The sequence below is a fragment of the Henningerozyma blattae genome, chromosome 10 (assembly GCF_000315915.1).
Source record: "Henningerozyma blattae CBS 6284 chromosome 10, complete genome".
NCBI classification, from domain to species: Eukaryota; Fungi; Ascomycota; class Saccharomycetes; order Saccharomycetales; family Saccharomycetaceae; genus Henningerozyma; species Henningerozyma blattae.
The window spans coordinates 187311-206385 of NC_020194.1; the positions used below are offsets into that span (position 1 = coordinate 187311).

Below are 19075 nucleotides of genomic sequence, written 5' to 3' on the forward strand. Positions count from 1 at the left end.
ACTGTCGTCCGAGGGGATTCGCCGGCGCGGGTGTGCGGGTGCTGCGCCACAAATTAGCCGCCGATGGGTGGCGAGGATTTGCAATGTGGGTTTCTTGTTTGGGACGGGGTGACGCGTCTGTGGCAACTTGAAAAGTATATAAGCAGGGTGAAAGTATACAAACAGGTGAAAGATTTCATTCTTTACCCGCTACAGAGAAGAGCCAAAGAATAAAGAGTCAAAGAATAAAGAGCAAATATTTACTTGTTTCGCAAGATCAATTTCGATCAATCAATAAAACAAAACAATATTTTGCTCTCTTTTTTTTCTGCTCCCTTTTTCTGCTCCCTTTTTCTGCTCCCTTTTTCTGCTCCCTTTTTCTGCTCCCTTTTTCTGCTCCCTTCTGTGCCGCGCATGTAATGATATTCTATGAGAGTATCTTTGTTTGGAGCATAGTAAAATCCCTTTCTCTTGCCACAAAATACAAAACTCAATTAAATACAACATAATTTTTATCGCTATTGATTATACACTCTCCACCCTTCTTGGCCATTCATACAACTCATCGTAATCTACTTCTTTATCATTCAACAACGCTTTAGACCCTTGAGGCGAATATATGATTCGTTGCCACAATGGCGCTGTTGTATCACTTGTCAACCAGAAATCCTTCACATTAATCCTCCACCCATAATCACAATCAATGCCACCACTCAATGCAGATTCTTCCTCATTAGTGTTCCCTCTTGCAAAACCCAATGTTTCACGTACGACTAATACCCATTGATCCAATCCAATCACACTCATACACAATCCAAATATATTTCTACGTTTACTTGTACTAGACGTTATCATCGATCGACTCTCTTCCACCACTTCACCATACCCTTCTGGAGTAGTATTAAATATTTCATTTCTTGAACCAACCATACTCTCATGCGCATTGGCTAACTTATTAAACTCGTTATTAGTAATACCACGCAACATTTGGAACAGTTGAACACAAATTAAAAACATCACCCATACTCCTTGCAACATACTCCAAACCATCAATAACAATGTAAATCGACTCTTCAGAACACCCTTGCATACAGACCCACCCCCCATCAACAAACATTTGGCATCTTCTTCCACTTCCAACTCGTCAAAATATTCAAAACATACAATCACAAAACTCCATATCGTCACTTCACTAAAGAAAATAAACATTATAAACCGTTTATGGTTTCGTAACCCAATATCGTTATAAACCCAGGGACAATAATGATCGTATCGATTCACCACACTTTGATTCAAATATGAAAATTTACTTCTCAATGGCTTGCGTACCCATGTTTCCAAACAGAAATGACGGATGTCAAATTTCCCCAACTCCATTAACGTTTGAATCGTCTTTCTAACAGATTCCATATCATGATTCCGATTCTTACGACCAGGATTCGATCTTATCAACTTATAAAACTCGTAAATAACTCCAATTATCGATACACCAAAGATTGAATTCCAAATCGGTTCTTCCCAAAATGCCACTGGTAAAATCTTACAACACCAAACAATTACTACCCAAATCACACTACCAAAAAATACCCCACTTAAAAATGGAGATTTCAATAAACTGGTATTTTGAATTCCAACAATATTATAACACGGCATAATAAATTTCTCCAAACTGATTTTGATTCCAAACCAAATTATAGCATTCAACAATAATGCAATAACAACAGGAACATAACTCATCAATCCAAAACTGATACCAATGTATATAAATGGGATCACAAACGTCACTTGTTTAGCATGTAAACTTTTCTTGAACACTTTCTTTTTAGGGAATCCCTTTGTATCAAACCCATTCAACTTTAATGCCTCATCAAACGCCACTTGTGTATTCATCTCTTTGGCAATTATAAAACAATCTTTATCATCTTTTGTCTTTTGGAAAAAATCTCCACCATTTTTAATTAAATATTTTAAAACATGTGGTTGACCTTTCACAACACCCCAATGTAATGGACTAAACCCTCCATCATCACATATTTTAACATTAGCTCCAAATTGTAATAAACTATTAACTGTCAAGGAATCACCTTGATATGCTGCCCATAATAAGGGTGTCCTGCCATGAGGATCCACGCAATCCACGTCCAATATTCCCTTTTCAACAACATTAAATAAAACATAAATCACCAACATGATATTCGAACTATTCACTGCAAGATGTAATAAATTAAATCCTTGATCATCTTTAATGCATGGATCAGCCCCATGTTTCAATAAATAATCAACAATATATACATAACCATGGCTAGCGGCCCAATGTAATGGTGTGGCATGAAGTGTACCTGCTTTATAATTAACATCTGATCCTTGACTAATTAAGTATTGAACAATTGATAATCGATTATTAACACTTGCCCAATGTAATCCAGAGATTTTTTCACTACTATCATAATCTTTCCCAATATCAATTATCTGATGTTCAACCATTTTTTGAACGGTAGTAAGATCACCTCTTTGACATGCTGTAATATATTGATTAATAATTGAATCATTACTTGCTTCTATACCTTCTTCGGTACCTTCCTCGGTACCTTCTTCAGCAACCTCTTCATTATTTGCTTCTTCAGAGATCATTGGTTGCATTGATGATGATGATACATTATCCATTTCTAATTCATCTTCATCATTTATATTTTCTTGATTATCTTCTGATAATAATGGTGTTCTAGCTTCTTTATCTTTATTCATTATATTATTGCTCTTGTTTGTGTTTAAATATCTATTTTTTCTTTTTTTTTAAAAAAAATTCGACCTACTTCATCAAAGTTAACACTTTGATCTAAATTTATTTTATTGTAATTCTTGTTTTAATATATCTCATCACCCTTGGGGCTTGTATCGCGTAAGTATTTTATTTCAATTACGTCAGGGTAATTAATTTTACACAGCCTTTGTGGGGAACATGTTTCAAGAATGAAAAAAAAAAAAAAATAATAAAATAAAATTAAACAAAATTACAAATTATAGAAAAATAAAAACAACAATCATACATAAATACATAAAGCTAACCATGTGTCATTACAATAGGAAAAAAAATTGAATTAAATTAAATCACTCCTACTCTCTACTCCTACTCCTACTCCTGCTCCTACTCCTGCTCCTACTCCTGCTCCTACTCCTGCTCCTACTCCTACTCCTACTCCTACTCTCTACAACTTAAATTTTTATAAATAATAATCACGTCATAAACTCAAGCATTGGAGGTATAACTTCTAAATATTCTTTACCTGTATCTGGTAATGATTTAGAAATTTCTAAAGCTTTTTTCAAATTTTTATTATTAATTAATAAATCACTTTTCAAATTTTTATTTTCAAATAATATTTCAAATAATGAATAGAAAAATATTATTAATCTTCTTCTTAATTCCACATCAGAATTTTGTTGTAAAAATACTAAAGAAGCTTTAGCAATTAATTCTTCTTTATCGATTAATGTCTTGGCAATCATTGGTATCGTAGAAACTATATTAGCAAAAATTGCAGTCACTGCTCTTTGTGATTTAATATCTTTTAATTCAATTAATTTAACCAATATATTAAAATTTCGAATACTATTTGGATTTTCAAAATTGAAAAATTTGGCAGCAATGGGTAATGGATGACTCATTAAATTACATAATAATTCTAATGTCGATCTTTGTATAATCATATTATCATCCAGAATTAAATTTTCAATAATTGCCCAATTTTTAGCATTATTAACTAATTGATAACAAACATCATCACCATCTTTTTTATCTGATGATGCTAAATTAGTTAAAGATAATAATGCTTCAAAATTATCTGTTATTGTAATAACATCATCTCCAAAATTAAGATTTTCTAATTGATTATTAGCATTACTGGATTTATTATTATTATTATTATTATTATTATTATTATTATTATTATTATTATTATTTTGTTCTATATTAATTTGTTCATTTGGTGATGGTAATAAATCCATTAAAAATGGAATTGCATTCACAGGTGAATATTTTTTAAAGATTAGCGATGGATTTGTAGAAATTAACATCTTAGTTAATGCTCTTGAAGCTAATAATCTAACGAAATCAAATTCTTCATGATTTGAAGTTTCTAAAGAGTTTTGCTTTTGTCTTTGTAATTGTTGCTCAATAGTTAAATATTCCAAGATATCTGTCATGGCACCTTGTTTAATACATTCAACAACTAATGATTTGTCCCTTGTTAAATTATAAATAATTCTTATGGTTTGTTGTTTAACATTAAATGATAATTTAGAAAATTGATTTCTTAATGATGATAATAATTCACTTTTCAAAATATAATTTTTATTAAATTCAAAAACATCTTTTTTATCTTCAATAGAACTTGAAGATGTAGAATCAGATTTATTTGTTGGATCATTCATACTTGTCATGTTCAAATAATCACCAAACGCCTTTCTTTGAGAATATCTGTCTTCTTTTTGAGATTCTGCATTTTTTTGAGTCTTATCACTATCATCTGGTGAAACACTTAAATTAGCTAAAATTACTAATGTACCATAATAATAACTATGTTTACAACTTGTTGGATCTTTGGCCAATGATAATAAATTTTCCATAAATGGGACATTTTGTCTTAAATGAACTTTAATGGCAGTTTTCAAACTTAAATAAGCTAAACCTTCAATAGCTACAGAAATTAAATCCAAATCATTAAAATCACATGAAACCTTTGTATTATTTGGTGATGATGAAGTAGCACTAATAAAACTTGATTCCAAGATTTCAGATAGATGATTTATATTGACATTTAATAATTTGGTGAAAGACCAAGTTTTAATTAAGACTAATGCGGAATATGATTTGTATTGATCATATTCCAATGATTTTTCTAACATTGAAGTATAATTTTCTGCTATATAATTTCTTACTACTTCATCAATACACCCGACTGATAATAATTTTAATAAACTAACAGAAAAACTTGGATCATCATGTTCAATAACTTTCTCTTTGAATAATTCATCCAATTGTTTGCCCAAAAAAATATTAGAACATAAATTAGTCATTACAGGATATAACTCTGTTAATAAATCTACAATAATAGATAAGGGGTCATTACCTATATCTGCTTCAGCCTCCATTATTAAAGTGTCAATGAAATCCAACATCTTGGATGTGAATTCTTTGTGGAATCTTTTATCCAATTCCGAATAGATTAAAAGAGCTAAAGGTTTAATTATTGGTTCTCTAATTCTTAAACCTAAATCTTTAATTAAAAATTTCCATGAATCAAAGCTTATTAATTTTCTTGTGGAATCTTTGTTAAGTAATTGTAAAATAAAAGTTTGTAAATATTTGAGATGAGAATCTTCACCATAATGTATTCTATTATGAATTTCTCTTAACCATAATAAAATGATATCAATATTTGTAGTCCCATCAGATCCAACAGCTGGCTCCCCTTCTTCAAGTGGTAGTAAAGAATCTATTAAAATATCAATTGTGCTTGAGATTGATAGCGTTTCGAAAAAATCTAATAATCTGGCAATTCTTGTTCTATCATTAATTAAAGATCTCAAATGATAACGGGTTTCTTTATGGTCATTGTAAGATCTCGTAATGATATCTTGGATATTCTCATTTGTTATATTGTCAGGGTTTAAAAAAACATTCCCATTTGAGAATCTCAACATTTCATCTAGAGCAGCATTATACTCTTCTACAGGAATGATGGTTTTCTCCTTAGCTTCAAACCTTGTAATAAGGTTTTTAGTAGCTGACATTGTAATTTATTTTGTTACACTGTTTCTTGGTAATAATTATTGGGAGACTACTATAATGAATTCTAATTGTATTAATAATAAATAATATTATTATTATTATTTTATATATAAATCTGATAAAATAATTTGAAAATATGTCCTCTCCCTTGTTCTGTTATAAGCATGCATTGTATTATAGAATATAGAATATATCCCAAAAATGTTTTCCATTTTGGTAGATAGCCCGTTTGGGCTAGACTAAGAAATTCCGGATCTTACCCTAACCAAAAGAAAAAGAAACCCAGGGTTTTTGGGGAAGTAGGGGTTAATATAAAATAATTAGTTAATATATGTATATATGTATATATAGGTTTACATATTTATGGTCCAAGTTTGAAATAAGCTAAGATTTGACACTTCCTTTTTTTGCAATGCATTCATTATAGTATATTCTTGTAGTTTCGGGAATATTACTTGTTTTATATGTTTCATTTATGTATAACTATAGGAAAAGACCCAAAAATAAAAAAATAAAGTAATATAAAATAAAATAAAATAAAATAAAATGAAATGAAATGAAATAAAATAAATAAATGTATAATATTGTTCAATACTTTATAGAAGAAGTTAATGGATAATTTTTTTTTATTGAAATAAAAAATATGCATAAATGGTATCACATCATAAAGTCTATTGTGACAAAGTTATTAATTATATTTCTTTTCTTATATCTTTTCGAAGATGCCTTATTTTCCGGTAAGTGGAAATTAACCTATATAAGCGAGGGAGTAGACGAATTAGAGGTTAAAGAATTCAATATATTGAAAAGTTTCAAATCTCCAAGAACTATAGATAACTTGCCCAATCAAATAGATTTATACGAACCAAGCATGTTGAAATCATTTGGGAATATGACTATCAAGAGTATTAAGATGAGGTGGAATACAGGCGGGGTCAATTACAGCTATTTGATCAGTGGGACGAACAAGCAAGGAGACGTGGAGTCTGTTTTAATTGATCCTGCTGAAGCTAATGAAATCATTGAAGAATTAAATAACGAAGAACTTCAGAGTATTCAAGTAATCGCCAATACACATCATCATTACGATCATGCAGGTGGTAATTTGGCTATGATTAAATATCTTATTGGATTAGATTCTACTAGACAATTGAAATTGATCGTTGGTAGTGAGACTAAAGATAGTGCTATTAGCAAATATTCCAAAAATGTTAAATTAGAAGTGGCAAAGGATGGTGATTCAATTGCGATTGCTGATTCTAGTATTGATGTCAAATTCATTAGAACTCCATGTCATACCCAAGATTCTGTATGTTACCATGTCTCCAATAAAGATACCAAGGATACCGCAATTTTCACTGGGGATACTCTTTTCACTGGTGGCTGTGGTCGTTTCTTTGAAGGTACAGGTCAAGAAATGGATGCTGCTATTAATAAGAAATTGACAAATTTTGTTCCCAGAGACTCGTTGAAACACGTCAAAGTCTTTCCTGGACATGAATATACTAATAGTAATATTAAATTTATACGTAAGAGGATATACGATAAACCAGGGATGAATGATGCTCTAGATAAATTAGAAAGATATATGGAAATCAATGAATGTAGCACAGGTATCTTTTCTTTAAAGGATGAGATGGATTATAACCCATTCATGCGTATTGATGACCCTATAGTTCGTACTGCTGTAGGTGATAAAGATGCTAGTTGGACCAGAGCTCAAGTTATGGATAAACTACGTATAATGAAAAACTCTATGTAATTATGTAACGAAAGAAAAAAAAGAAAAAAAAAAATTAAAAATATCACGTTTTTATTAGTATGAATATATAAATATATATAACCAATATGGCATCTAAAATATTTTTTTATTTCCAATAGCATTGTATTAGGCCTTACAATTTTACGTCATACCTTATTTTTTTTTTACTTTTCTGCCCCTGGTTTTTCAGGTAAAGTTCCAGGTTAGTTTTTCCGTCCCCTGTAGAAATTTTGCAGCGACGAATAGTCGGTCACTCCCTCAGTCACCAGTGTTTTGCGAAAACAAGAGGCTCTAAAGAGTTATTTCAAGGGAAAGAAAAAAAAAAAAAAAACAAGATATCCACAGCATTAAAAGTTAAAAATGTTTCTAGTTGTTAACGTTAGTTAAACTTTAATATCAAGATAAAAACTATTAACTCTCTTTGCCGTATTTAAAATTATCTATCTATTGAAATTATTACTGGTGTCGCTACATACCCGATCGCCACCAAGATTTGATAACTACGAGGAAAGAGAAGATTCGAAGCCAGATCTTCGACGAGATATATTTTAAACATAGTATATCCTTATTCTCTATCATATGAGATTCAGCTAACACATTCTATTATTTTAAAGATAAACATTACTACTTTTTTTTTTTATATTAAAAATTTTTTCCCATATAAATATATATACAAGATGCAAAATATTATCACCCAAGTATCAGAAACCTCAACACCAGGTTTAGCAAATCAATTATATGCCAACCAAACTAATACTACCGGAACTGATACAGGGACTGATTCTACTAATCCATATGTCCAGCAAGATCCTAATTATGAGGACCCAAATGAGGACTTGGAATCCTATGGAAACTCACTAATTCATTTAAATATTCAGGAAGTTCATTATTTCATTACAAGAGATCAACTAATGGCATTACCTGAGTCATTATTACTGTGTCTTTTCCCCTCCGGTGTATTCCTCGATCGAAACGGCCAAATAATTACAAATTTGACACCTAATGATGAAGTTTACATCACTGATTTCCCTCCCCAATGTTTTGAATATATCATGGATGTTTATAAAATTGCCTTTGACGATTTAATTAATTTTCCTGTGGATTCTTACTTCATTTATAATAATAAGAATTTATTTCCTACAAGACAAGAATTCTTGCCATTTGGCAATGAACAAGGTCAAACTCAACAAAATGGTAATGGTCAAGATATATTACATGAGTATCCAACCATCATTGTATTAAGAGAGGATTTAGATTATTATTGTGTTCCTAAATGTTCATTTAAATTTGATTTCTTAGATAATCAATCTAATCCAAATATTCAAAATAATGATGATGCAAAGGACGAGTTATTGCAACATATTATGGTTCTTTTAAAAGAAGCAGCAGGTAGTTATCTTGTTTCCAAGACTTCCATTTTTGAAGGTTTAAATTCTTCTAATAAATTAAAAATTTCAAAAGATTCATCACAATCACAAAATCATAATAAATTAGGTGCTGCTGAACAACATTTGATGAATATGTTATGTTCTTCAGGGTTTTCTAAAGATTCACAATGGGCTAATAGAACTCAAGAACAACACAAGACTGTTATTAGTTCGTTATCTTTGTGTAGATTGAACAATGAAACTACTGAGCAATTTAGAACAAGTTTTAATGAGTCAATTGAAAATTATGATTTATCTACAAAGAATTCAACCCCTGCTGCATTAAGTGCAAATTCAAGTACAGAAACTAGTAGTGAAACTAATAGTATATCCAATAGAAACTCCATACCCAAGGATAGTATATTAAGTGGGCAAGTTAATGATGTTTTATTATCTACCGATAATGATGATGACGATGATGATAATAATAATGGAATAAACAAGAAAAAAAACAGTAGTTCTAAAATAAAACCTAAATCTCATGCATCACAGCAACGTCTATTAAATAGAAATCCTAAATTATATGATCTTATTCCTAAGCCTGACATTAACCCAAAATTACTGTTGTTCTGGAGAAAGCCTGCAAGAAAATGTTGGTGGAGTGAAGAAGATATAGAACTACAAGTACCAATTTATGGCCATTGGAAAGCTACAGTTGAAAGCGTATCCAAGAAAACATCAATTCCACAATTTATATTAACAGATATTCATGAAAATGACGTTACTAATTTACTAATACCTGTTCGATTACATATTCGTAGAGTTTGGACCTTAGAATTAAACGTGGTTGGCGTACAGTAAGAATTTTTTTTTTTTGGCATGGTTGTTCTTTACTTAATTAGAGGAAATTAAAAAAAATAATATAAAATTAAATAAAATAAAATAAAATAAAATTAAAAAAAAATAAATTCAACGGCTTTATTCAACTTACATTTCTTTGCCTGTTTTTTTTATTTTCATTTCCGTTTTTTTTTTGTTTTCACGTTTGAATTTTATGTTTCTTTTATCTTATGTTATTGTATTATCTATTGAAGTTATTTTTTTTTTATTTTTTTATTTTTTTATTTTTTTTTTTAATATTCATTTCTTCCCAAATTGACGTCAATTTGAGAATGTATATATATATATATATATAATACTTGTTTTAATGTAATTTGCTATTTATACCTCTCTTTCTTTTTTTTACCTTTAATCTTCATACGTTGGTTTGTAACCACCCAATGTAGTACCTTTTACCCTTTTTTTAGTAAATTTTTTATATATCACGTGACTGCTGTTTATTCTCCCTATAATCAAATTCAGGAAAAGAAATCTGATATAACTTTAAAAAAATATTACAAAACGTGTCTTCAAAGGGAGTTGGATAATAATAATAAAGCATCGATACAAGACCTAATCGCACCTATCGAAAAAGCATACATACACGTATAATACTCATTTACAAATGTCAGAAGGTTTATTTGCTGGTGCTGGTGCCACATTAGGTGGTGAACAAAAGAAAATTGCTGGTAATGGCAAATCTAAAGTTTCCAAGATTGAAGAATTCAAAAAGACACCTCTATATACAGTTTTGCTTAACGGTGGCCTATTTATTGCAGGTGTTGTATTGATTCAATCGCCTATAATGGATATGTTGGCTCCACAATTATAATCTGTGTATAAGAAAGGAGTATCATCATGTATATAATACACGCATAAATATATATAGATATGTTTAAAGCTTTTTTAGAAAAAAAACTAAAAAAATATTAAAAAAATATTAAAAAATTAAAAATTAAAAAGAAAATTAGGTAAATGAATTAATAGATTAAAAGTGGGAGATCAAAGATAAATTAGTGTAGTAAATATAGAAAATAAAGTACAGTCGAATCTTTGAGTAAAAAGCTTTTGGAATTCGAATAGCGTTTTATAAGGGTTGATAAAATCAAGGGTAAAATGCTAAACAAATTGTAGTACAGTAAAGCAAATCGAAGTACAATAAAGCATATTAAGGCATATTAATTGAAGTACAGTAAATCAGATTTTGGCAAAACTAACATTCAGACATGACAATGTATAAAGCATATAGCATACCTGGGAAAAAGACACAGATAGTCAAAACAATGTCGACGATACAGGCAGTACCCCAACCTTTAACTAAAAAGACAGATACTGGTGGTAAAAATATAGCTAGTTAAAAAAAGAAAAAACGAGTCAATGCAGTCCCAAAGACACCAATTGTTAGTAACATCATCTTCAATAAATAAAAAGTATTTAAATCGTATCATTCTATAGCATACCTAAAATAAGGTTAATGATTTTAGAACCTTCCATTGTGAATATATTTATGAGTTGTTATGTAGCTTGGTGAAATTTATTGTTGTTTGTTTTAGTATACTTTTTTTTTCAAATATCAAAAACTAGTTTATAAACGAAGTTTACATTAGCTTTATATACCAAGGAGGTTTTTTTTAATTCAAGTGTTTATATAGTCCGTTTTTGTCAAGATCTAAACATTGGACAAATACGATTACCGATCCCAAATGTGGCGATGGCTGAGACGTAATTTTCTAGGTTTTCCCATTTGAATATTCAATAAATTACCAATAAAATTTCCAGGAATTTTTTTTCATTAAATTGCTAATAAATTTTTAAAGAATTCTCACATGCGGTTTCCTGATTCAGTAAAGTACCGAACATTCTGTGCCGTGACAGAAAACAAAAATAACCCGGACACGCCCCGAGAAAACCCCGGAAGGCGGCGGAGAAAATAAAAAAGGCCGCCGGAGATGCCGGAAATGGTGTTTAGGCAAATAACGATGAGGTAAAAACAAGGTTAAAATAATCTATCTAAAGATAAAGAGATAAAACAGGTCAAGGAGTGTTTAGATAAGCCAAGGTATTTTATTATTGATATACTCCTTTGGGCGTGCGGCTGAGCAATTGAATGGCTGAGATTAGAAATAAGATGCTATAGATAGAAAGATTGTAGATATATAGGGTAATTGTAATTGTAAATAAATAAAAGAGTACATACAGTTAAAAGAGGGGGTGGGTGATGTGGTGAAAGGGTTAAGGGGGTAGGTACTAAGGAGGTGTTCCTGGCCAGTCTGTCACATATATTCGAATGTTTATGCTGGGGTAGTCAAGCATTCTTATTCTTTTAATACTTTCTTGACGATTTTTTCAACTTCATCCCAATCATCAGTTGGGACTCTAGTCATTTCGATATTACCGAAGTATTTTTGGATGTTATTTAGGATGATGTATGATTCTCTGTTGTGTACAAAGGAGATAGCCACCCCTGTTCTTCCGAATCTACCAGTTCTACCAATTCTATGGATATAAGTGGCAGGGTCAGCTTGTCCGTTCTTTGTTGTAGGTAAGTCGTAGTTGACCACCATTGAAACAGTAGGGATATCAATACCACGAGCCAAGACGTTAGTGGTGATCAAAACTTTGGATTTACCTTCTCTGAAATCATCGATCAAACGATCTCTATCTTGTGTTTGTAAGTCACCATGTAAGATTGAGACTTGATGGCCTTCGTTTTTCAATTTCCCGTATAAAAGATTAGCAGTGTTTTTAGTCGCAACAAAGATGATAGAGGACCCAATGGTTAACAGACCATATAATTCACAAAGAACTTCGAATTTATGGTTTTCATTGTTACAATCCATATACAATTGCTTAATAGCACTCACATTGACTTCGTTATTTTGTAATTCCAAAACATTTGCATTTGGTACAACTCTCTTAGCATAAGTCTTGACTTTTTCATCAAAAGTGGCAGAGAATAAAACCAATTGAGTGGTCTTTGGTAAGATTTTCTTCACACGTAAACATTGGTCACTCAACCCTTGCATATCCAACATGTTATCAGCTTCATCTAATACAAACACTTTGATATGTTTTGTTTGAATCATCTTTCTACGGATTAAATCCAACACTGTACCTGGAGTACCCACAATGATATTAGCTTGGATTTCTTGGTTCTTACCATAAGATTCTGGGACGACCAAATGGTTTGTAATTTCAGTGAATTTACCCATTTCTTGGATAACTTCTAAAGTTTGTCTTGCCAATTCTCTTGTAGGAGCCAAACAAATTGCTTGTGGAATTTGAGGACCCAATTGAAGGTCTACACGAGATAGCATGGCCAAGGAGAATGCAGCAGTCTTACCAGTACCTGATTGAGATTGTGCAATCATATTTTTAGGTGGATCATGTAATAACAATGGCAAGGCATGTTCTTGGATCTTGGAAGGTTTTTGAAACTTCATGGCATAAAGACCTTTCAATAGGTTTGGGTGTAAACCTAATTCTTCAAAAGATTTAACCGAATGTAATGGAGAATTTGGATCGGCTTGTAAATCCACAAGTTTCACTTTAACTTCGTAAGTTGATTTTAATAAATTTGTATCAGGGTTAACTCTTTCATCAGTTGCAGCTTTTTTCTCCTCAGAGTTTTCTTGTACAGTCTTTTCAGATTCCTTTGGTTCTTCTTCTTTAACTTCTTTGGAAACTTCTTTAACGTCTTTTGTAGTTTCTTTTACGTCTTTTGAAACTTCTACCTTTGAATCTTTAGAAGTAGATTCTTTTAGTTTCAAATTCGACAACAATTCGGAAGGATCTTCAATAGGATCCGACATTTTTATTATTATTTATATATTATAGAAGTAAGTGGATTGGCGTGGGTTGGAGGATCTACGACAATACACAGCAATTGAGTATCATTGTTATAACTTAATCTTGTTATAGATTTCTATATATGTATTATTATTATTATTATTAATATTATACAAATTTACGAAACGCATTTAGAACTAGCGATGAAATTTCAGGAAAAAAAAAGAAAAGAAAAAAAAAAAAAAAAAATAACAGAAAAATAATGGCCAAAAATTTTAAAAGTGAAATTTGTGACACATAATAATAATTGAATGGTAAAAGGCTGTTTTCAAATAAATGAATTAACTAAATACCAGAAAATGGTATGATAAAGCTCGCTCTGATATGTTTAATGAAACTTGAATAGTTAAGCGTCGTAAAAGAATTCAATTCAAACAAACAAAGAAGAAACTGGGCAAATATATTAGAGTAAATCAAAGAAAAAAAAAAAAAAAAAAAAAAAACAGTGTTGCAAAGAATAAAACAAGCAAATTTCTTGGAATACCAGCATGTAACTCAAACGTTTCCCATTACCAATTCAACTAGAAACACAAATTACGGGAAATGCAGCCATTGGTGCACAAAAATTTATCCACATTTCCGATTGTGGCAATTCTGCATGTGCATTGTGTTGGTTGCAGTTCCGGTTCTTGTTCCCCTGGCCCGCCACAGAAACAGCGCGGGGCAGGTATCTCAACTTATCCCGGCGGTGACAGATATGTATTATATAACAATAATGATAAAATATGGATGGCTTGATAATGAATATGATTAAGTATAGAGTATATAAGGTAGTACTATTATATATATGTATATATATGAAGTAAATTGATGGTGTATGATAGTTTATCAACTTGTATGGGGAAAAGTAGTCACCTGGCTAGGCCCGCTTGCACAGGTGGGACTGTTTAATGTGTAAAAGTTAAAAGTTTAACGTGTTTGGATCATCAGGAGTCCAATTCAATCCCAAGAGTTGATAAAGTTCTGATTGGCAATGGGACCAAACAATGGCTTTTTCTTGTCTTGTCAATTTGCCCATATAATTGCAATGTAGTAATTTCCAATTGGCAAATTCCAAACACCTTTTTTTGTAATTTAGATTACATTGATTTTCAATGGCCAAGTTCAATAGATAATTGTCCACTATATGCTTGGTGTCTGCATTTATAGCAAGAGATCTGATAAACGAATATTGCGCTACTGTCAATCTATAATCATGCGATATGGAGGTGCATTCCTTATATATATCACTTCCCGCTAATAATGCAGGTATCAGAGCCACTGCACTTGACGTAGAATTCATGTCATCAGAAACATGTGTATTATCTTTAGAATCACTTGGATGTAAAGAACCTGGTAGTCGTTGTAAAAGCAATTCTGCCCTTTGGCAATTGATAGCCCAATCGGCCAAGGGAACGTTTGTAGCAGAAAAGAATGTATAGTCATTACCGGACATTTTTGTATCTGTGGAACGGTGATGATGACGAGTACATGAATCTCTGAAGTGTGAATGTGGCTGCGGAGCACGCATTGCTAAATAATGATGCGTGGATTGACGACAAAAACCAATTTTTTCTTATAGATCCTTCAGGATCTGGATCGTAAAGTCTCATATATATATCTATAAGAGACTTTATAATATATATGTGTGTTTACGTGCGTATATGCGTGGGTCGGTAGGTGGGTGGATGTGTATGTGGATAGTTATAAAAAGGTACTTGCTCCACCAGGTCTAACCTACGGAAAAACTACAGAGTCTTTAGAGAACCCTATGCGGCTCAACCTCGGAAGGTTGTTGTCCGACGTTCGTCACAGGCAACGGTCGTTCTTTATACCCATTACCTCGGAACACACTGCTCCGATCAGGTAGTCGTCCCGACACACGGCAACCCCCGGATTAATGTTTTTCCGGGGTACTCTAGATCTAAGAAAATCGGAAATACAATTGGCTTGTTGGGAAGAAAAAACTGTGGGGGGGTCGATCTGTTTTTCCACCGCATTCTCCAATACGGCCGCGTATTGCAATTGTATATTATCCGTTTTGGACGCCAAGGTTTTTCCGATCTAGTCATGGATTTTTCTTCAGTCTTGAATTGTTCCAGAGAGAAATAGCCGTATATGCATAGGGTGTCTATTGTATTGTGCATTGAAAAGGGGAGAATTAGTATACGGAAAAATAAGGAACGTATTGATTTTCCTGGTTGTATGGCACTTGTTTTGAAGTGGAAATTTATGTATTTTTTTTCCTTTCTTCCTTTTAATTCCGATTATCATTAAATTTGTGGTAGCATTGTCATCACTAAACATAGTAGTCGTTGCCTATTGGCCAAATTGAAATGGTAGGAACAATTAAACCCACAACATGGTATTTTATTGATTTCTCCTCAATTGTATAAAAAAACTCAATGTGAAAACTTGAATATAACAACCTTATATTGTTTTTTCCGTTGTTTTAGGTTTTTATTTCTTTTATATGTTGTTCTTTGTCTCAGAAACATAATGGCATACTATTCATACCTCATTTGTTATTGCTTTGTTTCCTACTTGCGCCTCACCTCGTTGTAGCCAAAAGCACGTCGTCTCGGCTTTATCATTCCCGTTCGGCCCTGTGGGGAGGGGCGTTAATTATTATTTTTTTATACTATTCTTTTCTTCAAAGATGATGGACAATAGAACAATTCTAGGATATTTGAAAATCCCTTGAAAAATAAATGCCAAGTAAAATAGAATAAAATAAAATACGCTAAAACAAAATAAAACAATAATAACAATAATAAGACTTACTGGAATATATATTCATTTGTATACAACAGTACATGTATTTTCAACACTATAATTTGCTTACAAAACAATAGCTACTTATAATTTAAAAAAGATAAAAAAAAAAAAAAAAAAAAAAACAATATAATAATAATCAAAATCATCAATTGCAAATGACTAAAGAAGATACCAAAGACAAAGGCGTGTCAAACATAGCAGCACCATCTACTCATGTTCCTGAGAAGGATATACATTCATATAAGAACCCCTATAATGGGTTCCATTATACTTTCAAAACTTGGCTATATGATTTAGTCCTATTATGTTTTAATGTTATGTATTCCACTTTTTTCAAACAAATTGAAATTAGAGGTGGTCACAACGTTCCACCAATTGGTATTCCAACCATCTTAGTGTGTGCTCCACATGCAAATCAATTCATTGATCCATCTTTAGTCATGTTAAAGACAAGAAACTTGAAGGGGAAAAGATCAAGACAAACATGTTTTATCGTGGCAGAGTCTTCTTTAAAGAAAAGATTTGTATCAGAATTTGCTCAATTGACTGGTTCTATTCCTGTACCAAGACCACAAGATAATTTGAAATATTTTTTCCATAAGGAAACTAATACTCAACTGAAAATTAAATGTCTGGATCCAATTGATAACCCAACTCAATTAATAGTTTATGATGAAACTGGAGAATCTAGAGAAAATTTATTGGATGGGATCACTAAAAAGGCATTAATTGGGTTGCCTGACTATTTAGGTAATTCCAAAATTCAATCCATTGATCCTTCGAAAAATTTAATTGAATTACAAAAACCTTTTAATATGTCAAATCTAAAGACTTATACTCGTTTAACTGAAGGGACTTATTTCAAATATGCTCCTCATATTGATAATACACAAGTTTTCCAAAACGTTTTCAATCATTTACAGACTAAAGGTTGTGTGGGTATTTTCCCAGAAGGTGGATCTCATGATAGACCTTCTTTATTACCCATTAAAGCAGGTGTGGCAATCATGGCTCTTGGTGCTGTTGCTGCTAATCCGGAATTGAAAGTGGCAGTCTTACCTTGTGGGTTAAATTATTTCCATAGAGAAAAGTTTAGATCTTCTGCTGTAATTGAATATGGGGAACCAATTATTGTCGATGGGAAAATGGGTCAAGAATATATTGATAATCCAAGAGATTCTGTTTCCCAGTTATTGGATCAAGTTACAAACGCTTTATTTTCTTTAACTGTTAATGCTCCAGATTATGACACTTTAATGACAATCCAAGCCTGTAGGAGATTGTATAAATTACCAACTGTGTCTTCTTCTGATACTATTACTACATCTTCTTCATCTACTTCATTGGCTTCAGATTCATCTCTGTCACAAAATAGGAAAAAATTGAAAAGATCATCATCATTTTCATCAAGTATTTCTTCTACTCTTTCATCTTTTAATATTAATAAAACAAATTCTCGTATGAATTCTTTACCTGTTATTGTAGAATTAAATAGAAGAATGTTACAAGGTTATAAAAAATATAAAAATGATCCAAAGATTCAAAATTTAGTTTCTGATGTGAAAATTTATAATGAAAAATTATATTCAATTGGGTTAAAAGATCATCAAATTAATAAATTAGATTCAGATTCAAATCTATTGAACAAATTTAGATTGATTTTAATTCTTTTAACAAGATTGTTGAAATTATTCATATTGACACTTTTATCTTTACCTGGTTCTATTATCTTTAGTCCGGTCTTTATTACAAGTCAAATTATTTCACATAAAAAGGCAAAAGAAGGTTTAAGTAAATCATTAGTTAAAATTAAAGGTACTGATTTATTAGCTACTTGGAAATTATTAGTTGCATTAGCTATGGCCCCCATCCTTTATTTGAGTTATTCAGTCATTTTATTGTATCTTTTAAATTCTGGAAATTATTATTTGTCCAAAATTTATATTTTAAATTCCAATTCTATTATAATTCAATTCATGTATTTCTTCAGTTTATTGATAATAACAAGTTATTCAAGTTTAAAAGCTGGTGATAGTGGATTTAAAATTTTATATTCATTAAAACCCTTAGTTATATCATTAATTTCACCACAGAAGAAAATTAATAATTTGAAAAAATTAAGAAATGATTTATCCAATAAAATTACTACAATCTGTAATGAATTAGGTCCCAGTGTGTTCCCTGATTTTGATAAGATCATTGAATCATCAATTAATAATCAATCCTTGGAAGCTCCAAATACTACAACAAGAGACTTGTTCAGAATTTCCAAGAAAAAACACAGAAAAAGATCAAGTTCTGCTTCTTCTCAAATTTCAAATGCATTATCTACTGTTAATTCAAGAGGTTCATTAACGGATGTTCCATTATTTGCTGATAATACGTTTACTAAATATAATAATTCTTTATCGTCATCATCAAATATCACTACTGATGATGATGATGATGACGATGATCATATTAGTATTCATAGAAGAGATGTTTTATCATCGTTAGATACGAAAAATATTGCACCAAATGATGGAGATGGAGATGGAGAACCAATTAAAGAAACCAAGATTAGTCAAATGGTAAGGAAAAAATGGGAAACTGAAGAAATTGTAGATGACGGAGAAGACTAAGAGATGTAATGATTTGACTTTTATTTTTAATAGATTGAAGGACTTAAATACAAACACATCAGGTATATAT

The 19075-nt window shown here is 31.2% G+C and overlaps 9 protein-coding genes across 9 annotated transcripts; 4 read left to right on the plus strand and 5 right to left on the minus strand.

Moving 5' to 3' along the window:
* Window positions 1–504: 504 nt before the first annotated feature.
* On the minus strand, window positions 505–2724 carry TBLA0J00830 (palmitoyltransferase AKR1; the record flags this gene model as incomplete). Its single annotated transcript, XM_004182552.1, has 1 exon — window positions 505–2724. The coding sequence occupies one exon, from the start codon at window positions 2722–2724 to the stop codon at window positions 505–507; it is 2220 nt and encodes a 739-aa protein (XP_004182600.1).
* A 489-nt stretch (window positions 2725–3213) lies between these two features.
* On the minus strand, window positions 3214–5772 carry SHE4 (She4p; the record flags this gene model as incomplete). Its single annotated transcript, XM_004182553.1, has 1 exon — window positions 3214–5772. One exon carries the CDS (start codon window positions 5770–5772, stop codon window positions 3214–3216), a length of 2559 nt encoding a protein of 852 aa, XP_004182601.1.
* A 641-nt stretch (window positions 5773–6413) lies between these two features.
* TBLA0J00850 (hydroxyacylglutathione hydrolase) lies at window positions 6414–7532 on the plus strand (the record flags this gene model as incomplete). Its single annotated transcript, XM_004182554.1, has 1 exon — window positions 6414–7532. The coding sequence occupies one exon, from the start codon at window positions 6414–6416 to the stop codon at window positions 7530–7532; it is 1119 nt and encodes a 372-aa protein (XP_004182602.1).
* A 677-nt stretch (window positions 7533–8209) lies between these two features.
* Window positions 8210–9760, plus strand: TBLA0J00860 (uncharacterized protein; the record flags this gene model as incomplete). Its single annotated transcript, XM_004182555.1, has 1 exon — window positions 8210–9760. One exon carries the CDS (start codon window positions 8210–8212, stop codon window positions 9758–9760), a length of 1551 nt encoding a protein of 516 aa, XP_004182603.1.
* A 643-nt stretch (window positions 9761–10403) lies between these two features.
* TOM6 (Tom6p) lies at window positions 10404–10610 on the plus strand (the record flags this gene model as incomplete). The annotated part of the gene is made up of 1 exon (XM_004182556.1): window positions 10404–10610. The coding sequence occupies one exon, from the start codon at window positions 10404–10406 to the stop codon at window positions 10608–10610; it is 207 nt and encodes a 68-aa protein (XP_004182604.1).
* Window positions 10611–10991: 381 nt separating this feature from the next.
* Window positions 10992–11272, minus strand: TBLA0J00880 (YqaE/Pmp3 family membrane protein; the record flags this gene model as incomplete). The annotated part of the gene is made up of 2 exons (XM_004182557.1): window positions 10992–11128; window positions 11239–11272. 2 exons carry the CDS (start codon window positions 11270–11272, stop codon window positions 10992–10994), a joined length of 171 nt encoding a protein of 56 aa, XP_004182605.1.
* An 821-nt stretch (window positions 11273–12093) lies between these two features.
* DBP5 (ATP-dependent RNA helicase DBP5) lies at window positions 12094–13590 on the minus strand (the record flags this gene model as incomplete). Its single annotated transcript, XM_004182558.1, has 1 exon — window positions 12094–13590. One exon carries the CDS (start codon window positions 13588–13590, stop codon window positions 12094–12096), a length of 1497 nt encoding a protein of 498 aa, XP_004182606.1.
* Window positions 13591–14528: 938 nt separating this feature from the next.
* TBLA0J00900 (uncharacterized protein) lies at window positions 14529–15137 on the minus strand (the record flags this gene model as incomplete). The annotated part of the gene is made up of 1 exon (XM_004182559.1): window positions 14529–15137. One exon carries the CDS (start codon window positions 15135–15137, stop codon window positions 14529–14531), a length of 609 nt encoding a protein of 202 aa, XP_004182607.1.
* A 1402-nt stretch (window positions 15138–16539) lies between these two features.
* GPT2 (bifunctional glycerol-3-phosphate/glycerone-phosphate O-acyltransferase GPT2) lies at window positions 16540–19005 on the plus strand (the record flags this gene model as incomplete). Its single annotated transcript, XM_004182560.1, has 1 exon — window positions 16540–19005. One exon carries the CDS (start codon window positions 16540–16542, stop codon window positions 19003–19005), a length of 2466 nt encoding a protein of 821 aa, XP_004182608.1.
* Between the last annotated feature and the right edge of the window lie 70 nt (window positions 19006–19075).